This window comes from Phyllopteryx taeniolatus, chromosome 11 (genome assembly GCF_024500385.1).
Source record: "Phyllopteryx taeniolatus isolate TA_2022b chromosome 11, UOR_Ptae_1.2, whole genome shotgun sequence".
NCBI classification, from domain to species: Eukaryota; Metazoa; Chordata; class Actinopteri; order Syngnathiformes; family Syngnathidae; genus Phyllopteryx; species Phyllopteryx taeniolatus.
The window spans coordinates 3197588-3224255 of record NC_084512.1 but is presented as its reverse complement, the minus strand read 5'-3'; the positions used below and the strand labels follow the sequence as shown (position 1 = coordinate 3224255).

General features: G+C 43.3%; 1 protein-coding gene across 1 annotated transcript in view; it reads right to left on the bottom strand.

Annotated features, from left to right (window-relative positions):
* Positions 1-26668, bottom strand: part of ttc27 (tetratricopeptide repeat domain 27) — a 149632-nt gene that overhangs the window by 93808 nt on the left and 29156 nt on the right. Inside the window, 5 exon segments of the mRNA XM_061788963.1 lie at positions 7117-7247; positions 8059-8217; positions 15865-15967; positions 23296-23436; positions 26207-26336. Of these exon segments, the coding sequence (XP_061644947.1) occupies positions 7117-7247; positions 8059-8217; positions 15865-15967; positions 23296-23436; positions 26207-26336 (664 nt within the window).

Below are 26668 nucleotides of genomic sequence, written 5' to 3'. Positions count from 1 at the left end.
TAAGCCGTGATCTCTCACTCTCACTGGAGTGGTTAGCAGCAGAGTGTGAAGCGGTTGGGATAAAGATCAGCACCTCCAAATCTGAGACCATGGTCTTCAGTCGGAAAAGGGTGGAGTGTCCCCTCCGGGTCAGGTATGAGATCCTGCCCCAAGTGGAGGAGTTAAAGTATCTTGGGGTCTTGTTCAAAGACTGAATGAGGGGAAAAAATGGAACGGGAGATCGACAGGCGGATCGGTGCAGCGTCTGCAGTTATGCGGACTTTGTATCGGTCCGTTGTGGTGACGAAGGAGCTAATTGAGGTGGCTGGGACAGGGAAGTCTGGGCTTCCCTATTAAAGCTACTGCCCCCGCGACCAGACCTCGGTTAAGCGGAAGAAAATGGATGGATTGATAGAAAAATACTAACTAAAGGCAATTAACAAAACGACATACTGCTAAACTACCATGACAACCAAATTCAGCCAATAGCACTGAACTTTAGTTTATTTAGTCGGAACAAACTGCATAAAATCCTTTCATAACCAGACATGTCCAAAAAAAGTATTATTTTGCTGTGATCTTCAATAAGCAAAACTCCAATGTCACCCTCGCCTTCACTTTACATTCCTCAAGGCCACAGCGTTAAAGTAAGGGCCAGAGTGCAATTTGTCTCTTTGACTGAAATATACAGTATAGCCAACTTGGCTTCCCAAAATAAATAAATGTAAGAAATGGCCTTAAATTGTCTTCCTTCTCATACTTTGCCCCACAAATAAACATAACGCTTGAGAAAACAGCACCAAAAACTTTAACATTTGTAAGAACAGTAAAGGAATCTTTCAGTCTGCTACATTTGACAAAAACATGGAAAACGTTCATACAAATAACAGAATGGACACATAAAAATGCATTTGTGAAAATAGCGCTGTTAGGGATTTGGCTGTTAGGCAGCAGTGCCTGTCTGCCCCCCACCCCCACGCCCGGCCTCTCCAGATTTTAATCCACCACACCACTCGGGGAGGCACTGTTACACGGGGTAGGGCCAATGACTGCTAGTCGGGGTCCTGGGCATCCGCCCTCCTTTCCAACAAACAAGGGACACCGTCACACCCTTGGGCTGGGCAGGGACTGCATCGTGGGCTCTGCAAGGTGGGGGAGTCGTCTTGCTCTCCTGGGAGTGGAGGTGAGGGGGTGGGGGCATTGGATCCCTGCGGCCTCCTCCAGGTGTCCAGGTGTCCAGTTGTCGTGGAGCCTCGGTGGGGCCGGCAGAACACCCTCGGTCCCTCGATGTGGGACGTGTCCCGTCCGCTGGGCTGCTCTCGGTGGACTCCTGGGCCTGATCCCACCTCTCGATTGATTGGGTGGGGTCATCAGCCAACGCGGTGCAGGCACAGCAATTACAGGACACTTCTGTCAGTCATTGTGCCGCAGGCACATACCCCTGGGCCTTTTTTGCTGGGTGTGGGGCCACTCACTTATTGCAACAAATAACTCATGAATATGCTAACTGCTTGGGTATCCCCTCACTCACACTCTCGTCCTATAGACTTTTAGAGTCACTCCCACCAAACTTCAGTTGTACAGCCGGGTTCACGACCCTTGTCCTGCCTGCTGCTTCTCCTGTCCTTGTCCTGTCCTTCCCTCACAGGGTGTAGTACTACTGCCCAAATACAACACTCATATCTAATGTGTCATTGTTCTAGATATATAAGGATTTACTTTTCTCATCTTAACAGTTAGTGCTCTGTCTTTTGTCTTCTTTTCTCACTCCCCTCGAGAAACTTTGTTCTGTTCGACTGATCGACTCTGATTCTCAATAAATATTCATTATAATACTAAGAAACCACAGCGGCAGCTAAAAAACTCCACTGTGACACAGTAAAACTGTTCCAGCATAAAAGATCCTCCATTCTGCTTGACCTAACAGCCATCCAGTCCACATGTGTTTCCTGGACTTGGGGAAGCCATTTGACCGTTTCCCATAGGAAGTTCAGGAGTATGTACCGGACCCCCTAATATGGGCTGTTCGGTCCTCGTACGACTGAGTTGGGTCTGCGTTACCGGCAGTATGTCCAATTTATTTCCAGTGAGGGTCACAGATTCTGTTCATAAGCTTTATGGACAAAATTCCTAGGTCCAGCCGTTGAGGGGATCCGGTTTGGTGATCACAGTACTACATTTCTGCTTTTTGCACAAGATGTGGTTCTGTTGGAGTCATCAAGCCATGATCTTCAACTCTCACTGGAGAGGTTCGCAGCAGAGTGTGACACGGCTGGGATGAAAATCACCACCTTCAAATCTGAGACCATGGTGGATTGCCCTCTCCAGGTCGAGAATGAGATCCTGGCCCTAGTGGAGGAGTTTAAGTATTTTGGGGTCTTGTTCATGAGTGAGTCAAGAATAGAGCAGGAGATCGACAGGTGGTTCGGGGCAGCGTCTTTCTGTCGTGGTGAAGAAGGAGCTGAATCGAAAGGCGACGCTCTCAATTTAAGGCCGATCTTCGTTCCCACCCTCACTTATGGTCACGAGCTGTGGGTCATGATCGAAATAAGATTGCAGATACAAGTGTTCACAATTTATTTCATTGGCAGGGTGTCCATGTGCTCCCTTAGAGATAGGGTGAGAGGCTCTGTCATCCTGGAAAGGCTCAGAGGCCACATCAACAGGCGCCAGAAGAGATGGCTAAGACATTCCCTGGAGAGGTGTTCCCAGCACGTTTGACTGAGAGCGGACCTCGCCTCTGGATCCCCCGGAGGAGCTAGATGAAGTAGCTTGGGAGAGGGAATTCTGGGCTTTCCTGCTTAAGTGAGTGAGTGAGTGAGTGAGTGAGTGAGTGAGTGAGTGGATGGATGGATGGACCTGAGGTAAGCCCAAACAACGCCATTGTCTCTCTGAGGAAGCAGTGTTCAAAACGGTCAAACGCATTTTCTTGACCTAATGCGACCAAGCCAATGTGCGAACCCATTTAACAGAGACACAGATATCTCAAATTAGGTAGCTGATGTCCCCCCTTGACCTGCTGGGCACACAGTTCATCTGATCCCGGTAGTTGAGTTGGTCCATTGAACTTTCCACTCCAAGGCTTTGGAGAGGATCTTGTAGTCCATGAAAAGTAGTGACACAGGGCGGTATTTTTTTCCTCTCTTGTAAGTTGCCTCTTTTGAGCAACAGGCAGTGGTCAGACTTTTGCGAAGGATCAGGTCATGAGCTAAAATGCCCGGTATGCTTTTTCTACTAAATTCTACTGTCAGACAATCGATCCTAGGATCCGGAAGGGGAAAACTTTATTAACAAAAGGGCATGAAGAAGAGGCAGAGAAGGTCCTCAACTGAACTCCAGTAATAGTCATTGTTCCAAAAGAGCATAGAGAATATACGCCTGTGAGTAATGCTGATGTTTTTGTGTTGCTGCTCTGTGTTTTTGTAGCAGCTGTTTGAAGTTTTACTATTACCATCTATTATCTGTGCTATTTTCCAGTTGCCTGTCTATTGCATATCACGTTGTACATTAGCATCAGGCTAGCAGACTTTCTTTTGTGGACTTTATATGATTTGGTTAAACATATTGGTGTTTAAAAAGACAATATTTAAATCTCTTATTTTATGTGTCACTTTTACAGTAAACCTCAAGTGGGAGTGACAAACAGCTTGAGGCAACAAGGCGGTCTCGCATCACAGTTTGCAAGTTAAAATTTGCATTTTGCACTCCAAAAAAACATTGAAAAGCAAAACTGCAAATCACAGTTTTACCGTGGAAGCACGCAGGGGCGAATGTGACAACGCACTTAGATCAACGATGCGTGGGAAGTAGGATGCGGAAGTGAATTTATTCGGCTGAAGGAGAGGAAACATAGCGGGAAGATGTGACGTGATGCCAAATTGAGAAGAGAAAAAAAAAAGACAAATGCCGAAAGTGTGGGAGCATTTCATAGTAAAATGTAAGGCGAGCAGCCGTTCGTTGTAACACGGACCTTTCTCTCCGCCGAAGACGCCTCATCATGGGACCCAAGAGAATTTGAAAATAGCGTAAATCATATGGTCAGTGTAGCGTACATGAGGGTTAACTAAAAACGTAATAAATTTAGGAGAAAAGAATAAGCCGGAAGCGACGCCTGCGTTACTGTTGTAACATTACTTGTGGTAAAATATCTTGACTATTGTTCTGCTGTAGAAAAAAAATGAAGACAAACAAAAATTTAAAAAAAAACTTTTTATATGGACTAGATCACAGATTTTCACCTGGTGGGTTTGGAAAATATCCCCTTCAATAAATGGAGGTTCACTTTTTTCACTTCCACAAAGTTGGTGTCACACCAGTGTTATGGCTCTAATACTATGAAAGAAGTCCGAAAAATACCATCTTTTACAGGTCATGTGAAATTAATAAAATTACTGAGTGATAGAAATAATCTTACGGGCTTTATTTTACACAATAACGCTTCCATGTAGTTCACAAATGTTGAGTGCAACTTTACCCTGATCTGGATGACTGAGAACCAACATTAATATGGGATCATAGTTTACATTGTTTGATTTGGCATGTATGTTAATAATCTTTTAATCACTGTTAATCAATGAGTTAGAGAGAACAGCTGTGAGGAGTTTTTTTTCTGTCCCATCGGAACTTTGCTGCACTGCACAAAGTAAGCTCCATAAAGGCATGTTAGATGAGAGATTGTGACGCAGGCCCTCTGATCAAACTTGATATTTTCTTTAGTTGCTCTCGATGTACTATTCAGCGTTCTAAATAATTTTGTCGATATGTATATAACACACCAATGTTATGTCACAAGTTCGACTGTATCCATCCTGAAAGGTTTACTAATTGGAAATTAAACATCGGCCGAGTTGTTTTCTTTCTGTTTGAATTGAGAATCCAGAGAATTCTGGCTAATCACTGCCTTGATTAAGCCCATTTACCCCCTCTCCCAGTCATGAGGACATCAGTGGTCTGAGCATACACACTAACAAAAAATACCACGGAAATAAACAGAGGGAAGTAACATGCCCTAAGATTTCTGCCATTTTATCACTAGGTAAAAAATGCAGTACACATCTGATAGCTTACATTGAGACTCGACATATAGTCCTGCAGATTATTTGCAATATACCTTTCACCTTGACCAATTCCATTGTACAACAACATTATTGTTATCATTCTGTGAAAATGCAGCTTTCAAGGCATCTGTTCCAACACAAAAACATTTGTTTTAATCATAACCACAGCTACTTTACTTTTCATAAGCAGCCTGTGTAATAAAAAGGCTAATTGTAATTTGGCACATTTATGCAATTACGACTGTTGGTTTTGTGTGTGTGTGTGTGAGTTGTGTAGAAAAATGCTACAATTGCCTTTTGTATTCTTGAGAGCACAGCACATAAGGAGATGAATCAGAAAATCCTAAGAGCTGTGGGAGGTCAGAGAGTAACAAATGAATTGAGCAGAGCAAGCAGATTGATGACAGATGAGAGATACAAATGATATGAGTGGCAGTGTGGATTTTCCGGATTACAGTATTGGTAAAACATGCACATCTAAAGTGTGCTTATCTTTGAAGTGCACTTTAAATCTTCGTGGAGTAATATCTTTTTGGAAGACTCAGTCTTTGTGGACTGTCAAACCTCTTGTAAACCAAATGGTTTTACGAGAAGGCTGAATGTGAATTGTAAAATGTCTAATTTGAATAATTACATTGACATTTGTTATAAGTAATTTCAATCAAAGACTGAAAAGCCATTGGACAAACTAGCAATCAAAGTACTGTAATATACTTCAGTTACCAGGGGGCACGGTGAGCGACTGGTTAGCACACCTGCCTCACAGTTCTAAGGACCCGGTTTCAAATCCTCCCTCGCCTGTGTGGAGTTTGCATGTTCTCTCCGTGCCTGCGTGAGTTTTCTCCGGGTACTCCGGTTTCCTCCCACATCTCAAAAACATGCATGGTAGGTTGATTGAAGACTCTAAATTGCCCGGAGGTGTGAATGTGAGGTACGACTGCTTGTTTATGTGTCCTGCGATTGGCTGGCGACCAGTTCAGGATGTAACCTGCCTCTCACCCAGAGTCAGCTGCGATAGGCTCCAGCACGCCCACCACACTAGAGAGGATAAGTGGTTCGGAAAATGGATACTTCAGTAACCATTTTTGTCTGAGGTCGAAACGCGGACATCACCAAATGTTTAGTTTCTCTTTTGAGATACGGGCCATCACTGCTGTGGCTTTTAATTTTTTTGTTTGACTTTCTACACTTGAGTTTGAGCTTCAGTAACACTGGTAGATTGACATTAAAATTGGCTGATTTGGCCATCTAATTTGTCTCAAAGTTTGGTGGCTTTGGCTGTATCTTTTGGGGCTTCCATCCATACCACGCATGTGTCAGTTTTGCAGCAATTGGTTCAATGTGATAATTAACTAACAAACACTATACACTGCTACTTCTACCAGTCACATTATCAATTAACACCGCCAGTGACTGTATTTCATGTGCATTTTTACATGCCAATACAACTGCAGTCTTCATGTTTGACATATGTGGCATGTTTCGGGCCATTCCTTCGCCATACCTCCTCTTTACATCTTTTTAACCAGATGTTTAGTTACTTTTACTAAAGCATACCTGGGTAATTCAAGTCAGTTACTACAGTCCAGTGAAAGACAATGTACTACAGTTATTCATATCAGGATTTAAAAACATCTGGTCCTCCTCAGGTCTTAGAATTAGGTAAATACAACCTCAGTTCAACAATAACACATGACGACATATTAGATCTTGCCATTATTTCCAGAACAAATTTCCAAAACAATTTGGAGTGTTCTTATTCTAAAGTGAGAAGAATTATTCATAAGTGGAAAACATTCATGAGTGTTGTCACTCTTCCCAGGGGTGGACGTCCCAGTATGATCACCCCAAGGTCTGATATGAAGTGTAAATTTCAAACAGCAATAAACCAAAGAGCTCCATGTCAGATTTTACAGTCCTCAGTTAATATGTTAAAAGTAAAGTTCAAGACAGAAGAAAACATGACTTTACTGAACAAAGTCAGAGGAAAGACAACAACAAAGAAATATTTCACCATAACCTAGAGCGTCAAGTACTAACATAGTAGTAGAACAGTAGTCGTAGTAGTAGTATCTCATACCTTGGGCAGTAAAGCGTGCAGTGTTGGTGAGGGACTCGCAACAGATCGATCCTGATCCTGCTTTCTCTTGACCTCAAGGATGAGCTGAGCAAAGTACTTTTGCTGGAAATAGGTACGTTTTCCCAAGGCACCTTAATTGACCAAAAATAAACATATTCGCTGTTTCTCATTTTATTTAATAAGTTCAAAACTGTACATTCAGAAAAAAATAAACAGGAATACATAGTCGTATCGGGTTATAAAAATGAGGTTAACTTGAGGGAAAACCATCCACTGGTGGCTTTGTTGTGTGTGTGTGTCTGTTTCCTCTGCCATGGTCGAACGATCCTGAATAGCAAATACAGAGTCACACACATTCCTGTTTCTTTAACCCTTCAATTAAATAACGTCTGGACCACAATATCCCTGAAACAGTACTGAAATGACAAAAAAAATAATTCTGTGAATTAATTTTCCTAACTGTCAAGGTTTTTTCAAACACTAATCTCTTTCTCCACACTGTGCCAGTGCACAGTAGATCTACAATATGTTAAAATCATGTTTTATCTGTGTATATCTACATAACTACCGGTACTTCATATACACTGTATATGTTAGGGGTATAACAGGACATGTATTGGTATACAGATTTTTTGGTATGAAACGTGCAAGGGCGTACTGAGTTCTCACATGGAGTTAAGGGTTAATTGTAACCGTCTCCCACTATAGTCACACACTACTCCGTGAACAAATAATTCAATGCAAGTAAAGTTTCTCTATAGAGAAAAATAATCTCTACCAAATCAATTGAGAACTCTGACTTTTAGAGCATTAAAAACCTAAATTTACAGACCACATACTAATCCCAGGTGATCTTGGTGTTTTTTTTTTTTTTTTTTTGTTTTTAAAAAGATCTGTTGTGATGAAAGGAACAAGAAAATACAATATTTATAAACATCATACCAGTCATGTTAATATCAAGCATTGACAGCTCCTGGGCTTTTTTTATGTGGTCCTTGGCACTCTTGTATTCGTAGTAGGTCAGACTACAGTACACACACTCCAAGTGGAACTGGATTGCCAGGTTTCTCTGCTCAGAGAACAGAGACTCGCATTTTAGCACTGTGGAGCAAAAAGAGGAAAAATGTCTTCATTACGACCAAAAATCCATGTTCACAGTTTTCCTGATGGGAAATTATTTTAAAAAACAAACTCATTTAACAGGCCTTGACAAAAATTATTGTATCCCTAGAAATTGAAAATAATTTGACCATAGGGAAATGTTCAAGCAATGTGTGTCCTCTAAATTAGTGTCACAGCCGTCTTAGAACTTGTAATCAGTCACTCGGCCTATTTAAAGGGTGACAAGTAACCACTGTGCTGTTTGGTCATATGGTGTGTACCACATTAAAGATGGACCAGAGGAAGCAAAGGAGTGAGTTGTCTCAGGAGATTAGAAATAAAATTATAGATAAGCATGTTAAAGTAAAGGCTATAAGACCAAGCAGCTTGATGTTCCATTGACTTGCAAATCTACGGGACTGTAGCAACGTCCCTGGGGAAAAAAAGGAGGAAAAAAAGGAGGAAAAAAATGGAGGAAAACTGATGACAAATTGACAAGATGGATAATACAATTGGTAACAAAAGAGCCCAGAACAAACTTCAAAGAAATTAAAGGTGAACTCCAAGGTCAAGGTACATTCGTGTCAGATCGCATCATCCGTCGTCGTTTGAGCCAAAGCGGACTTCATCGGAGACGACCAAGGAGGACGCCACTGTTGAAATCGTGTGTATATATATATATATATATATATATATATATAAATTTAAAAAAGCGAGACTGGAATTTGCCAAAAAGCATGTTGACAAGCCACAAAGCTTTTAGGAGAATGTCCTATGGACAGATGAGACAAAACTGGAACTTTTTGGCATGGCACATCAGCTCTACGCAAAAAATGAAGCATACCAAAAAAAGAAGACTGTCCCTACTGTGAAACATGGAGGACACTGTTACGTTCTGGGGCTGCTTTGTTTCATCTGACACAGGGTGTCCTGAATCTGTTCAGGGTACAATGAAATCTCAAGACTATCAAGGTATTTTAGAGAGAATGTGCTGCCCAGTGCCAGAAAGCTTGATCTCACTGGCAGGTCATGGGTCTTGCAACAGCATAATGAACCAAAACACAGAGTTAAAAACACCCAAGTATGGCTAAGAGCAAAACATTGGGCTCAGAATAGTCCAATGTTGGCCTTCTATGAGCCCTGACATAAATCCTATTGAACATCTGTGGAAGCAGCTGAAACAAACTGTCTGGCGAAAACACCCTTCAAACCTGAGACAACATGAGCACTTTGTTCATGAAGAGAGGGCCAAAACACCTGTTGAGCGGTGCAGAAGTCTCATAGAAAGTTACATCATTTGATTGCAGTGATTGGCTGGAAAGTTTTAACAACAAAATATTAAAAGGTATCATAATTTTTTTAGAGGCCTGTTTCATGAGTTTGTTTTAAAAAAAAATACTGTTCAATCGCCATTCAAGAGCAATGTCTGATTTTCATTGGCTAATTATTATTATTTTTTAAATTACTTTTTATTAGTTATTACTTATTTTTGTTTTGTTTTTTTACCACTGTGGGTTTTTCTTTCATTAACAGAGGGGTACCAATAATTTTATGTGTGTAGAACCTATTTTCATAGTGGTTTAAGAAAGGGAGAGTGGGGGGCAAATGCTTTAGGGATGGGACTTAAATTTTTTCAATTCTTAATTGATTATCCTCATTATAGTCCCTCAAGGGGAAATTCAACTCATTTCGATGTCTACTTTGTGTTGCACACATTTTGTGTCTGCAGTGGGCAATGGCAATACATTTAATATGATTTTTTTTTTTCCTTTAATGGGATGCGAGAAGTGCTGCCAGGGTTCCTGTAATGAGTTTGACCCAATGAGAAAATGAACGGGTGAAGAATTAATGTTTATTGGGCAATCACTAGGTCAGAAGCAGACAACTGCTGACAGGTGAGGAGGTTTTGTGGGCTGTGTCCGGGTTGGCAGGTACTGGAGATGAGCTGGCTTGCAGGAAACAAGTCTGGTGGTCAGCGAGTGGCAGGAGATAAACGCAGGCTTGCAGGGAACAGAGGCAGGTGGCAGGCTAGGTCAAGAGCAAGAAAGGATTTGAACAATTCTCAAAAGTCTAAAGGTTCAGAATTTCTAGATTACAAACTCGAAGTAGGTAGTAGATCATCTGGCAGTGTGGTGGAGTCCAGTGCTATCTTGAATAGGGCAGCTAATTGGGGATGGAAAACCGCTGCTGAGTAACTCCAATGCCCCACACCTACAAGAAATCACACACACACACACACACTCTCTCTCTCTCTCTCTCTCTCTCTCTCTCTCTCTGGGGCAGAGCTCAGGATGCTGAGACACCAGACCTGACAGTGCCCCGCCTCCGACGGGCGCCACCTGGCGCACGACGCAGGCGATCAGGGTGGGCACGATGGAAGTCACGGATCAGTGCCTTGCAGAAAACCTGCCAGGCAGAGATCCAGCTCCGCTCCTCTGGGCCAAAGCCCTCCCAGTCGACCAAGTACTTGAGGCCACGCCCACGGCGCCACACATCCAGGAGCTTGTTCACCAAGAAAGCAGGATGCCCATCAATCACCCGGGGAGGAGGAGGGGGTGGCATCAGGTGGCACAGAGGGCTTGAAGAAACTGGCTTAATCTGCGAGACATGGAAGGTGGGATGGACGCATAGAGTGGCCGGGAGCTTGAGGTGCACAGCGCAAGGGTTCACCAGAGCCTCAATCTGAAATGGACCAATGAAGCGGGTAGACAGTTTATTTGATTCTACCCTGAGTGGTAGAGTCCTGGAGTTGAGCAAAACTCTCTGACCAACAGTCTAGGCAGGTGCAAGAATGCGGCGACGGTTGGCTTGTGTCGGGGTTGTTTCCAGATCTTGGAACACTGGCGAACGTATTCCTGCACAGAAGGGATAGCAAGCTCGCTCTCCTGTGAAGGAAATGGTTGATAGCCCATGGAGCAGTTGAAGGGGGACATCCCTAAGGAGGAGCTCAGCAGGGAATTATGGGCATACTCAACCCAGGCAAGGTGGCTGCGCTCACATTGTCCATTGGTCTGAGAATGGTAACCAGACGAGAAACTAACACCAATGCAGAGAGCTGTACAAAATGCTTTCCAAACTTGTGAGTTGAACTTGGGGCCTCTGTCGGAAAAGATGTCAGAAGGGATGCCGTGCAAGCGAAAAACGTGCTCCCAAAATAGGGAGTGGACGAAGCAGACCAGAGCTTGGTTTAGAGGCTGTTTTATTCTGAGCGCATACCGTACATGCCGACACAAAAGACAAGAGTGTCGTCCTCCATGGTGGGCCACCAGAAGCATTGACAGATGAAGGCCAACGTTCTGCGGATACAAGGGTGACAGGTAAGACGTGAGGAGTGGGCCCACTGCCGCAGCTGAGAGCGGACAGAATCAAGGACAAACAAAGAGTTCCAGAGACCCCCAACAGGATCAGATTGCTAAACTTGGGCCTCCTTTACAAGTGTTTCAATCTCAAATTTAAGCGAGGCCACAAAACAACTGGAAGGCAAGATGGGACCAGGATCGGTTTTGGAGCCCTCTGTAACGAACTGGTGGGACAGGGCGTCAGGCTTAGCATTTTGGGCACCTTGGCGATAGGACAAGGTGAAAGTGAATCGTTAAATAAACAGTGCCCACCTGGCTTGACGGGCGCTCAGTCTCTTAGCAGAGCGAATGTATTCCAAATTCTTGTGATCGGTCCACACAATGAATGGCTGTTCTGCTCCTTCAAGAAAATGCCGCCATTCCTCCAATGCCATCTTCATCGCTAAGAGTTCCCAGTGTCCAATTCCATATTTCCTCTCCGCCTCAAGAGAGTCTGCGAGAAAAGAAGGTACAGGGGTGTACCTTACCATCCTCTGGGGATCACTGGGACAGCACCACACCAATTCCTCCCTCCGATGCCTCAACATCAACAATAAATTGTCTATGTGGGTCTGGGTGGACCAGGACAGGAGCAGAGGGGAAAAGTGATGGAAAAATGTAAATAAGTTATCACGTGTTGTGCTTTTCTGCTTGCTTCTACTTAGAGAAATGTTTTATCACTGCAAAGCTTTCTCCCACAGGATGAGTCGTGTGTTTCCAGGTGGAAGGACAAATTTGAGCAGGAGTCTTCCTGTGTCTTAAGAAGTATATAATTCTTCTACTGTCTCAACCACAACAAAGAGTGTTATGTGCTGATCAACAAGCATGTATGCCCCCACCTTTTTGACGTTGTAACTCATATGTAACAAGGGAACTGCCCTAAAGTAATAAAAAGAGAGAATCCGGCAGAGTGAACTCAGAAAAATGGTTGGAGACTGTAACTAAGTACACTCTTGGCCGTTTTCTCCTTGCAAGTCTGAAAACTGAACTACCTCTGTGGCTGTCTTGATTTTCTACAAGTGTTTTAGGTGTCTTGAACCTGACAGTCTCTTTAGTTGACAAAAAGCTGGGTCAGCTCCGTCTGACCAGCGGTGAGGGGGGCTGCAACTCGACTGTAGTTTCGAATGAACCGTCAATAAAAATTGGCAAAGCCAAGGAAGCGTTGCAGCTCCTTCCGTGTCGAAGATTTTGGCCATTCAGGGACCCCGACTACCATGGCTGAGTCCATCTGGAGCTGCCCCTCGGCGATGACGTAGCCCAGGAAGGTGGTCCTTGGAACATGGAAGTCACATTTTTCCGCCTTCACAAAGAGCTTGTTCTCGAGAAGCTGCTGGAGAACCTGATGAACATGTTGTTTGTGATCTGCGCTGGAACTGGAGAAGATCAATATGTCATCAATGTACACAAACAATGCCAATCATGTCACACTGAACATCATTGATTTACGCTTGGAAGACAGCAAGAGCAGTGGTCTAGCCGTATGGGATGAGGTATTTGTAGTGCCCTCAATGAGGGTTGAATGCAGTCTTCCACTCATCCCTCTCCCGAATGCGGAAAAGATGGTATGCCTGGCGCAGGTCGAGTTTGGAAAAGATTGTTGCACCGTGAAGGGGGGGAAAAGGCGGAATCAATCAAGGGCAAAGGGTACCTGTTCTTTATGGTGATTTTGTTAAGACCATGATAATCAACACACGGACGGAGGGTCTTGTCCTTTTTGTCCACAAAGAAAAAACCTGCTCCCACTGGTGAATGGAAAGGACAAATTATACCTGCCGCTAGCGACTCGCTGATATTAGTTTCCATGGCCTCCCGCTCAGGACGTGAGATGTTAAAGAGAAGTGGTTCCCTGCTGGGAAGTGGTGCACCGGACTGGAGCTCTATAGCACAATCGTATGGTCTGTGCGGGGGCAGAGACGCGGCCTAGTGTTTACTGAATACTTGAGCAAAGTCATTGTAAATTACGGGAACACAAGACAAATCAGGCTAATCACTTTGACTCTGACCACTAGGAGTCCCAGCAGTTCGCATTACAAAAATTGCTACAGGAGGTTATCTTTGGCACTGTCCAGTCGATGGTTGTGGGTCTCCAGCCAAGGCAAGCCAAGAACAATCGGAACTTGCAGGCGATCAAAAACATGAAAACTAATCATTTCTTGCTGGTTACCTGATAGTGGAAGAGGAACAGGGACGGTTGCTTCTTTGACACGAGAAATCATTGCCCATTGATAGCAGTGGACTTCTTTGGAGTGGTAAAGAGTTTGCAGATTAATTCCCAATTGATTCACCAGTCGGCGTTCAATCAGATTATCACCTGCTCCGGAATCTACTGGGGCGAAGATGGGCAAAGACAAGTTATTCCATCAGATAGTAGCAGAGATCTTAAAATGGGGGGAAAAGGAGGAACTTGAGTGACTCCCCAATGCCTCCTTCCTCATCGGTGAGTCTGCCAGTTTTTCTACCTCAAATGACTGGACACCAGAAATTAGGGCAATACAGCCCTATGGTGGGCACACACCAGTGAAAACTGTAGGCCGGTCCCAACCCCGGATAAATGCAGAGGGTTGCGTCAGGAAGGGCATCCAGTTTAAAACCTTGCCAAAAAAATATGAGCGTTCATATAAAGAATTCCATACCGGATCGGTCGTGGCCCGGGTTAACAACGTCCACCCTCTGGACCGTTAACCTGCAGGGCGCCAGTGGAAATGCAGCTACTGTGGGTCGAAGACTGAGAGGTGGAAAGCGGGTTCTTACGCAGAAAGAGAAGAGGAAAGCACAGAGCCTAGAATTGAATGTGGGGGCTTTGAATGTTGGGACTATGAAGGACATGACGATTAGGAGAAAGGTTTATATATTGTGTGTCCAGGAGACCAGGTAGAAAGGCAGTAAGGTTAGAAGTTTAGGGGCAGGGTTTAAATTATTTTACAATGGTGTAGATGGGAAGAGAAATGGAGGAGGGGTTATTTTACAAGAAGAATTAGCAAAGAATGTCTTGGAGGTGAAAGTATCAGATCACGTGATGAGGCTGAAATTTGAGATTGAGGGTCTTATGTATCATGTGATTAGCAGCTATGCCCAACAGGTAGGATGTGACGAAGAGGTGAAAGAAAAATTCTGGAAGGAGCTCGACGAAGTAGTTCTGAGCATCCCAGACAGAGAGAGAGAGTCGTAATTGGTGCAGATTGCAATGGACATGTTGGTGAAGGAAACGGGTGAGGAATGGTGACCGACAAGAGCCGAGGTAGAAGCACACAGTTGGATTACATCTTGTGCAGACGATGTAATCTGAAGGAGGTTACTGACTGTAAGGTAGTGGTAGGGGAGAGTGTGGCTAGACAGTTTAGGATGGTGGTGTGTAAGATGACTCTGGTGGTGGGGAGGAAGATTAAGAAGACAAAGGCAGAGCAGAGAACCATGTGGTGGAACCTAAGAAAGGAAGAGTTGTGTGCGGCTTTTCGGGAAAAGCTGAGACAGGATCTCGGTGGACAGGAGGAGCTTCCAGAAGACTGGACCACTACAGCCAAGGTGATCAGAGAGACAGGCAGGAGAGTACTTAGTGTATCCCCTGGCAGGAAAGGAGAGAAGGAGACTTGGTGATGGAACCTCAAAGTACATGAAATCATAGAAGGAAAGAGGTTAGCTAAGAAGAAGTGGGACACGGAAAGGACCGAGGAGAGGAGAAAGGAATACATTGAGATGCAACGTAGGGCAAAGGTATGCCAGGTTGGACACTAAAGAAGGAGAAAAAGGATCTATATAGATTGGCCTAACAGAGGGATAGAAATGGGAAGGATGTGCAGCAGGTTTGGGTGATTAAGGATAGAGAGTGAGTATATTGGTAGAAGGGTGATGAGAATGGAGCTGCCAGGCAAGAGAAAGACCAAAGAGAAGGTTGATGGATGTTGTGAGGGAAGACATGAGGGCAGCTGGCATGGAAAAGGATGACAGCCTGTGGCGACACTTTACGGGACAAAGCCGAAAGGAAAAGAAGAATAATTCAGAAATTAGGGCGGATATGCTTCCAAATTAGTCACACTCCAGAGTGCTGTCTTGTCCCAAAAAAATTCATACTCCGGATTTCCAGCACCATGCCAAAACACTCACCCACGTGTCCGAAGACGCAGATTGATCATATTTATGGGTCCCAACTAATTTTTGTGCATCTACGACGCGGGACGCACATCAAACAAGATCCCTGCATTTATGTAATTATCATGCAATCGATTTCAACAGTTTGAACGTTTGAGCACCCAGCTCTGATTCCACTATTCATGACATCCACCCAGTGTAACATACATTATGAAATGCAGACCTTTTTCCATGCTCATGAGTCCCAAATTGAGGAGCTGATGAGAACACTCCTCCAGAATTTGTTGGTGGAGGTTGACATAGCGTAGAGTCCACCAGGGGAGGAGCTGTAAATATTTCAAGAAAAACATATTCAGAATGCATAATACATGATCTATTTCTGTGTATAGGACTTTTTGTGACAATGGAATATATGTTTGTTAATTTGTTCCCCCCTTTATTATGTATTAACATCATCTAATCTGATGTTAACATTTCGACCGAAAATTCTTACCAATAGCTTTGTGTGTGTGGTTTCTATTTCTTTAAAAAAATAAAAAAATAAATAAATAAAAAATCCTTGCAAAAGTCTGGAACACATCTTTTTTCCCCCCATTCATTCACAGTTAAAAAAAACTAAAACAAAAAACAGCATTGATTCACTGAGAAAGAGACAATACATAATGGTCAAGCCATGGTGACATTTATTTACTTGAATAAAACAAGCAATAATAGCAGCAAGTTGTTTTTAATAATTGGCCAGCAGTCGCCAATGTTTTCTACAAGATTACTGGTGGTACCTGCTTTAAAATAAAAGATATAGCGTAACCCCCCAAACACATACAGACCCTTTCCAAAAAATGTGTATATCATGGAAAGGTTTATTTCCATAATTCCATTCAAAAAGTTAAACTTTCATAGATTATAGATTCAGGGCCCACAAGTTAAACAATTTCAAGTATTTGTTTGTGTTTACACAATTTGGGTTTCCAGCTCATAAAACCCCAAAAAATCAGGAATTCAAAAAAATTGAATGTGACGAAATCACCATTTACTCAGTTTTTGTCAAAAAAAAAGAAACATTGTTAAAATCAATCAAAATATGGTATTTTCAAAACGATAGGTCAATCTTCAATACTTGGTTGGGAATCCCTTTGCTTTAATCACTGCATCGATGCGCCGTGGCATTGAGGCAGTCAGCCTGTGGCATTGCCTGGATGTTATAGAAGCCCAGATTTCCTTGATGCTTGCTGTCAGTTCTTCTGTTTTTGGGTCAGGCGCCCATCATTTTCCTCTTGATAACACCCCATAGATTCTCAATGGGATTTCGATCCGGCGAGTTGGCTGACCAATCAAGCACTGTGATGGCATGGGCTCAAACCAGGTTTTAGTGCTTCTAGCAGTATGGGCAGGGGCCAGGTCCTGCTGGAAGATGAAATCTGCATCTCCAAACAGATCCTCAGAAGAAGTAATCATGAAGTCCTCTCAAACATTCTGATAGACTGTTGCAGTGACCTTGGATTTAAGAAAGCAGAGCTTACCAACACCTGCATTGGACAATGCACCCCAAATCATGACCGACAGTGGATATTTCACACTGGACCTCAAAGCAGCATGGGTTCTGTTCTTCACCCGTCAATCACACCACTGACTTCTGCGTTAACCATCCATGAACAGGATGTGAGACGCATCTTCAAACAACAAAAGATTAACAAAGCGGCAGGCCCGGACCACGTGTCCCCATCCTGCCTCAAGTCTGCGCGGACCAGCTCGCTCCAGTCTTCACTCAGATCTTCAATAGATCTCTGGAAATGTGCGAAGTTCCATCCTGTTTCAAACGCTCCACCATCATTCCAGTCCCCAAGAAACCTGCAATCTCGGGTCTGAATGACTACAGGCCTGTCGCTTTGACATCTGTGGTCATGAAGTTCTTTGAACGTCTCGTGCTGGACCACCCTTAAGAGTGTCACAGGTCCCCTGCTGGACCCCCTGCAGTTTGCCTACCAAGCGAACAGGTCTGCGGATGATGCAGTCAACATGGGACTGCACTTCATCCTAGAACACCTCGACAGTGCAGGGACCTACGAGAGGATCCTGTTCGTGGACTTCAGCTCAGCGTTCAACACCATCATCCCTGAACTCTTTTCATCCAAGCTTCTCCAGCTCAGCGTCTCACCTGCCATCTGCCAGTGGGATTTACAGCTTTCTGACGGGCAGGACTCAGCAGTTCAGGCTGGGGGAGGCCGCCTCATCCACACGCAGCATCAGCACTGGGGCGCCCCAAGGTTGTGTCCTCTCTCCGCTGCTCTTCGCTCTCTACACGAACGACTGCACCTCAGCGAACCCGACTGTCAAACTCCTGAAGTTTGCAGATGACACCACTGTCATCGGCCTCATCAAGGACGGTGACGAGTCTGCATATCGACAGGAAGCGGAGCGGCTGGAGCTGTGGTGCGGCCGACACAACCTGGAGCTGAACTCGCTCAAGACTGTAGAGATGATCGTGGACTTCAGGAGGCATCCTTCGCCACAGCTGCCCCTCACGTTGTCCAGCTGCCTTGTGTCAACCGTCGAGACCTTCAAGTTCCTGGGAATTACAGTCTCTCAGGACCTGAAGTGGGCGACCAACAGCAACTACGTCCTCAAAAAGGCCCAGCAGAGGATGTACTTCCTGCGGCTTCTGAGAAAGCACGGCCTGCCACCGGAGCTGCTGACCACTGTTCTACACAGTGGTCATCGAATCAGTCCTGTGTTCTTCCATCACAGTCTGGTTTGGTGCTGCTACAAAAAAGGACAAACTCCGACTGCAACGGACAATCAAAACTGCTGTCGGTACCCCCCTACCCACCATTGAGGACTTGCACGCTGCCAGAACTAAGACAAGGGCATGCAAAATCCTCTCGGACCCTCCGCACCCCGGTCACCAGCTCTTCCAGCTCTTCTCCTTGGCCCAGTTGATACGCTTCCTACGTTGGCTCAGGCTCAGAAGTGGCTTGACCCGAGGAAGCCGACAGTTGCAGCCCATCTCCCGGTTGCGCCTGAATGTGGTGGTTTTTGAAGCTGTGACTCTTTCTGGATCTCTGCTCGATTCTTGAATCTTCTCTGTTTTATAATCCGCTGAAGCCCACGGTCATCTCTTTTGCTGGTGCATCTTCTCCTGCCACATTTTGTCCTTCCACTAGACTTTCCATTGATATGCTTGGACACAGCACTTTGTGAACAGCCAGCCTCCTTGGCGAAGAACCTTTGTGGCTTACCTATGGAAGGTATCAATGATGGTCTTCTGGCCAGTTGTCAAGTCTGCAGTTTTCCACATATTGAACCCACCTGAGACAATTGAACCAAAGTGAAGCAATTTAATGACACCTGGAGAAACCTGTGCCGGTGCTTTGAGTTTAGTAGATTATTAGTGTGTGACACTCAGTTTAAAACATTTATGGCCTGCAAAATTTGGGCTGATTTCTTCATAGTATTCTAATTTTTTTCATTCCTGATGTAGTCGGTTTTATGAGCTGGAAACCCAAATTACGTAAAAGTAAAAAAATAATTACTTGAAATCGTTGACATTGAGGGCTCTGAAGCTATAATCTATGAAAGTTTAACTTTTTGAATGGAATTCTGGAAATAAACATTTCCATGATATTCAATTTTTTTGGAAAGGGTCTGTTCACATATAATGAGTCAACTTTAGTATAAGAATGAACTGATATGGTACTTAGTCATGCAATGTTTATAAGAAAGGCAGTCTTTTGAACTCAGAAGGGCCCCGAAATGTAAATCCGTGTTTTGTTTCTCAATACAGTAGAGTGGAACCTCGATCAAACGAATGCGTCCGATATCGGCGATTGTCCGTAACATTGTAGCACTTTTTTGAGGCCATATGCACCCATAATACTGTAGAGTACAAAATTATTGTTTTTCAGTTGCGCTCTTCGGCACAATAGACAATACAGTGCTGTGAAAAAGTAGGGGCCCAGATCTTAAATTCTTATATTTTTGCACTTTCCCCACTTTAAGATCATCAAACAAATGTAAATAGACAAATTTGACTCAAGTGACGTTAAAATGCTGTTTTAAAATTGTGATTTCATTTATTAAGGAAAACAAAATATCAAATATTACCTGGCCCTGTGTGAAAAAGTAATTACCTCCATTGTTAAATCATGAATTAATTGGCTAAGCACAATTTTTGAGTAATTTTCATTGATCACACCCAAGTCTGATTACCTCCAGACCGGTTCAATCAAGAAATTACTTAAACAGAATCTGTCCTGACAAAATCAAGTCGGACAAATGATCTAAAAAAGATGCAACAAAATGACACATTCCAAAGAAATAAAGTGACATCTATCATTCTGGAAAGGGTGACAAAAGCCATTTCTGAAACTTTAGGAGTCCAGCGAACCATAGGGACAGCCATTATCCTCACATGGAGAAAACATGGAACAGTGGTGAACCTTCCCAGGAATGGACGGCCTACAAAGATTACCCCATGAGAACAGCAATGACTCATCCAGGAGGTCAGTGTTCATGACACAACAATAAGGAAGAGACTGGGCAAAAATGGCATCCATGGCAGAGTTCCAAGGCGAAAACTACTGCTGACCAAAAAGAACAAAGGCTCGTCTTACTTTTGCAAAAAAACTTATGAATGATTCCCAAAACCTTTGGGTGAATATTATGTGGACTGACGAGACGAAAGATGAGCTTTTTGGAAGGTGTGTGTCTCGTTACATCTGGCGTAAATGAAGCACAATATTTCAGAAAAAGAACATACCAACAGTCATACATGGTGGTGGTAGTGTGATGGTCTTGGGCTGTTTTGCTCCTTCTGGACCTGGATAACTTGCTGTGATTGATGGAACAATGAATTCTGCTCTTTAACAGAAGGAGAAAGTTCAGCCATAAGTTTGTGACCTCAAGTTGACAGGCACTTGGGTTTTGGAGCAGGATAACAATCCAAAACACACAAGTAAACTTCTGAATGGCTTTTTAAAAAATGGTTTTGGTTTGGTTGGTTTTAGTCAAAGTCCAGACTTGAATCCGAATGAAATGCAGTGGCATGACCTCAAAAGGCTGTTCATGCTCGAAAGCCTTCAATTTTTGGTCTTGCGTCTAGCACCACGCACGTTGTGTTGCGAGACAGCGGCAAACAGAGTCCATTGCAAGCCGAACACAAGTTAGAGAAGCCACCGAAGCACCGTTACAGGTGGCATCACAGTTCCTGCCGCACATTGCAGGAGCTCCTTGCGCCCCAATTGCCACTTCCTCGTTCATAAATAACTTCACCCAGTTCTACCAGTATAGCGTGCAAATGGCCATGAAGAAGAAGAACCATCTTTTATTGTCATGAACATGCATGCATGCACACGAAATTTGTTCTCTGCATTTAACCCATCACAGTGAAGACATACACATGTTAGTGGAACACACTGGAGCAGGGGCAGCTGAAGCGACCGGGGAGCATTTCGGGGTATCAGTGTCTTGCTCAAGGACACCACAGCCATGAGTCCAGGGGATGTTGGCGGATGGTCCAGTCGGGGTCTTGAACCTAGGTCCCCCACGGTGGCAGGCGATGATCTTAACCATTGGGCCATGGCTGCCCCACAACTCGAAAAAAATACATCTTCCCTCAAGTCTAATGTGTTTTGTGTTATTTGGACTATGTCTTACTGTCTGCCACCACGAGTTAAGATGTGAGGCAGCGGCCGGATGAGATCCGCCCCCCCAGGGCCCATTGCCAGCCCGAATGCTGTTAAAAAGAGAAGCCGCTGCAGATCCAGTAAAACAGCGTTATGGCCGTCAGCCTCAGAGTTGCCCAACCACACGAGGAGGGTAAAAAAAATAAAAATAAAATAAAAAAAATAAACAAAAATAATAATAAATATATATATATATATATATATATATATATATATATATATTTCCACGGGGACTGGTGCCCATCGTGTGCTGTGGCCACCGCATATGGCGCACTAGGCGACCGCAGAAGCGCGATGTCATGCCGAATTTCAATGGAGGCTTATGGTCATTATGCCAGCTCAGAGGCTGTTTCTCTGCAGCCTGTGAAAGCGTGTGCTATCTCCGTCACCGGAAATTCTGCTTCGGAGCCGTGAGAGACGGAAGTAGACTATGTATTTGATTGACATCTGAAAGGCCTGGGGGAGGCAGGATTTTCAGAGCTCTTTGTGACACGCTCACAGCATCTGGAATCTGAAAGAATGTCTCAATTATTGACCATTTTGAAGCCTGATTTCACTTAATTTGCGATTTGTTTTCATCCATTCGTTGTCCAGTCTTTCCTGTGGTGTGTCAAATTTACAAGATATTTTGCTGTTTATAGGGGTCTTGTTACAATTTTCAGTGTCAAAATAGAATCAATGTGTCAAACATAAGATTGAATATTTAACAACTGGCAAGAAATTCAATCTTTCGGTAAAATCAAATACAATGCATTAAGGCAAGACACCTACCCTAGTTTTTTTAATTCGTGTTATTTTAGCCACACTGTCAAGAACTCTCCAAATCTTTTAAAAAATACAGCGTTGCAGAAACTATGCCCTGTGAACAAAGAGTATAAAAACAGGGCACCGGAAAGCAAACGAGAAAAACTATAACTTCAAGGGTTTTAAGAAGAAACAAAATGAAAAAAGTGAGCATAACCAAACAACCCTGGCTCTTAATTACATTTCCATTAGCTGAATCCTGGAAAAAAAAAATACTTTTAGTAACAATTATACAGTCACCTCGTTTGGCAAAAACAGAGTGTAAGATAAGCATGTAAAAGCTTTGTCATGTGTCAGGGAGGTCCTGCATCATTGCCAGTGTAAGATTAATCCACCATTTGTCTATCTCACCTAATCAATAACCTGACAAACACTTGCCAACAATGTTCACACACACTCTCACAATGTCACCATTTGCATGGATGTTTGTCTTCTGACCTGGCACAGCATCCTTTTCTGCTACTCACAGTGTGAGTCGTTACCAGAGGGAAGTAGCAAATAGGCCAACTTTAGCTTGATATGGACAAGGAATGAGAGCATGCATGTACTCTACTCCCCCCCATGGTTGGGAAACACCAGCAGTATTAATTAATTCCCTGAACGTCCATTAGTATTAAAAGAGCACTTTAACACTGAATCACCTCTGACAGAAAATCACTGTTGCACTTGTGTGCACATCAGAGCTGCTAATGTCACATCAGTGAGCATGACAATTACGTTCTGCGCCCATGACTCAGTTGATTTGCGCTCACGCATTAGTAATGATTTATTTCTTGCTGAGCATAGAGAAAAGGTGTCATTTGCAGTTTCTTCAGTTTTGGTATTAACGGATACCAAGGATTAAATGGATGACAGAAAGTGCAATTGAAATACTTCTTCCAAAATTATAAACATGCCTTTTGACGAGCAGTGTGCTACTCCAAATTCACTTGAAGACAGACAATGCCAGTAGCTGTTAACCTGCTGGATGTTCTTGTGGGGATGATGAGCTACTTCTCACATACATATGAACATTGGATCTTCCCGTCTTGACTATCTTTGGTCCCAGTGTGGTCAAAATGTAAGATAATGAGGCTCACATTTGATTAATACTCCATTAAAAAAAACTGACAAAATAAACATTGTCACACACTGGTTAATCCGAACTTTTTCCGGTAGTGATTGTTTACCTGAAGCCTTTCCATCTTGGAAGAGCATTTGGTGAGAATAACCCTCACCAGAAGGAGCAGGAATGGGTTGGCCACCAGGCTGTACACAGACTCACCATCCAGGACAAGGCATGAGTGGATAGTTTCTACCATGGACTGAGGCTGGCAAAGAAATTACATTTTAATTATCCCATTAAGCTTGACTACAAGATGATCAATTGTGTGGAAATGATGCTATAGCACTTACCAATCTAATTAGATTGCTCCAATTGCACATTACGTACAGGCCAGGCCAATTCCTTTAAATTTTTATTCAGCTCGACAAGACAACTAACGAGCCATTTGCAGTAAATATGACCATAAGAAATCATTCGCATCAATATTATTAATTAAATTAATCCACTGTATGCGAAACATCACGTGACCAAACCCGGAAAACTTGATAGCTGACTTCTGTGTATGTTATGCTACCAAGAATAAGACAAACGTTAAATACATGTACAGTATATAATTTATTAATATAAATTTGAAATGATAGACAGTGCCGTGAAAAAGTATTGGCCCCCTTCTCAAATTCTTATATTTCTGGATAGTATCCCCAATTTAATGTTTAAGATCATCAAACAAATACAACTATCTGAAAAATATAACCCAAGTGAACTTAAAATGCTGTTTTTAAATGGTGATTTCATTTATTAAGGAAAACAAAAAACTATTCAAAGTTACCTTGCCCTGTGTTCGTTCATACATTCATTAATTTTCCGTTCCGCTTATCCTCACTAGGGTTGCGGGCCTACTGGAGTCTACACTAGCTGACTCTGGGTGAGAGGCGGGGTACACCCTGAACTGGTCGCCAGCCAATCGCAGGGCACATAACAAACAACCATTCACACTCACATTCACACCTACGGGCAATTCAGAGTCTTCAATTAACCTACCATGCATGTTTTTGGGATGTGGGAGGAAACCGGAGTACCTGGAGAAAACCCACGCAGGCACGGGGAGAACATGCAAACTCCACACAGGTGACCGGGTCCTCACAACTGTGAGGCAGATGTGCTAACCAGTTGTCCACCATGCTGCCACTGGCACTGTGTGAAAAGGTAATTACGTTCCTTGTTAAATCATGAATTTATTGTGGATAATCACAATTTTTGGTTAATTTTCACTGATCACACCCAAGCCTGATTACCTCCAGACCTGTTCAATCAAGAAATCACTTGAATCTGTCACGACAAAAGATCTAAGAAAGCCTTCCGAGGAGTGGCCAGCCTACAAAGATTACCCCAAGAGAACAGTCATGACTCATCCATGAGGCCATAAAGGAACTCAGGACAACATTGAAAGAACTCCAGGCCTCCCTTGCCTCAGTTAAGGTCAGTGTTCATGACAAAAGAATGAGGAAGAGACCAGGCAAAAATGGCACCCAGTTTAGAGGCAAAAACCACTGCTGACCAAAAAGAATAAAGGATCGTCTTACTTTTTGAAAAAAAAACAAAAGTGAAAATCTGAATGATTCCCAAGACTTTTGGGAGAATATTATGTGGAGTGACAAGGTGAAAGTTGAGCTTGTGTGTGTCTCGTTACAGCTGGCGTAAATGTAGCAAAGAACATCATACCAACAGTCAAACATGGTGGTGGTAGTGTGCTGGTGCTTCACTCCTTCAGGACCTGGACAACTTGCTGTGATTGATTGAACCATGGATTCTCCTCTTTAACAGAAAATCGTGAAGGAGAATGTTCAGCCATCACTTTGTGACCTCAAGCTGAAGCGCACTTGGGTTATGCAGCAGGACAATGATCAAAAAGACCCAAGTCAACTTCTTAATGGCTTAATGAATTTTGGAGTGGTCTAGTCAAAATCCAGTTGGAGTGGCCTAGTTAAAGTCCAGACTTGAATCCGATTGAAATGCAGTGGCATGGCTTTAGAAAGTTCATCCTCGAAAACCCTCAATTTTTGCTGAATTCAAACAATTCTGCAAGGAAGAGAGGGCCAAAATATCCCCACAGAGATGTGTAAGACTCATTGCCAGTTATACAAAATGCTTGATTTTAGTTGTTGCTGCTGACAATGTCCCAACAAGTTATGAGGTTTAGGGGGCCCCTTACTTTTTCACACAGGGCCAGGTGACCTTTAATATTTTTTTTTTTTTTTTTTGCCTTCATAAATTAAATCACAGTTTAAAACAGCATTTTAAGTTCACTTGGGTTATATTTGTCTGATATTTACATTTGTTTAATAATCTTAAACATTAAAGTGGGGAAACTATCCAAAAATATAAGAATTTGAGAAGAGGGCGAATACTTTTTCACGAGGACATATTTTGTCAAACCAACTTGCTCTAGTATTTGGGATGTAATACTGGCTCTATGGTGCCTCAGTAAACGTGAAATATAAATTCAAATTGTCACGCATTCCTGAGTTCCAGAAATTCTTCTGCCGAGAGACCTGAAATCAGGTCATTTGAATTTCTCAAGCTTTACTACGTCACTTGCGAAGATCTCTGCCTTGCCTTTCCGCGCCGAGCCAGCGCTGTCAACATAATAAACACGTGTGCTCTCTCAATTGGGTCTGAGGCAACAAATTGTAGGGGGGGGGGGGGGGGGGGGTCATAGCCAAGTATGGATAAAGAAGATACAAAACTGGGTCAAACATAAGTACTATCAGAGGGGGCCTTTTCTGAACACTCAAAAACCAAATTTATTTTTTTTAATGAAATTGGCACTTTTATCGTAAGTCATGTTTGAGAGTCACTCTAAGGAGGTCTAAATAGCCAAAATACAGGACCTTTAAATTATATTAGCATTGGGACTGTTTCTGCAATGCTATGTAAACGTACCATGAAGAATGGAAAAAATAACAACGGTTTTGTTAGGCCAGCTAATAGCTGAAGCTAAAAGACATACCTGTGGAGATGGGATATTTTTATACCTGAGAGGAGAAGAAGGCCGAGGGCAGTAGGTCAGAGAGATGGATGTAGAGAGAAGGACCGGTCCAGTTGCTTTGAACAAACATGTGGAGGCAAGAGACGGCCAGGACCATCACTACCAGTTCTCTGAAGCTGCAACGACAAGACAGTCTTGGTAGAGTGAAGGTTACTTCAGGGTTTTCAGGGGAAATAAGCAGGGTTTCAAAAATACCCTATTGAGCTGCCATTTCACTTTATGGACAATTAGTGTGTTTTAAAAATTGGGAACAAGAGACATGCTTCACTGCCTTTCTATTTGCTTCCTTCTAACAATGATAGAGGGTGATGGAGGAGAGGAAACCGAAATAATCATTATGAGCGAAGAGGAGGAGCAATGTGTGTCATATTAATTTTATTCATGAATCGTTTTCGAGCTCGCATGAGGAAGAGCGATGTCAAGTTGTCTTTATTAAGAATTAATCATT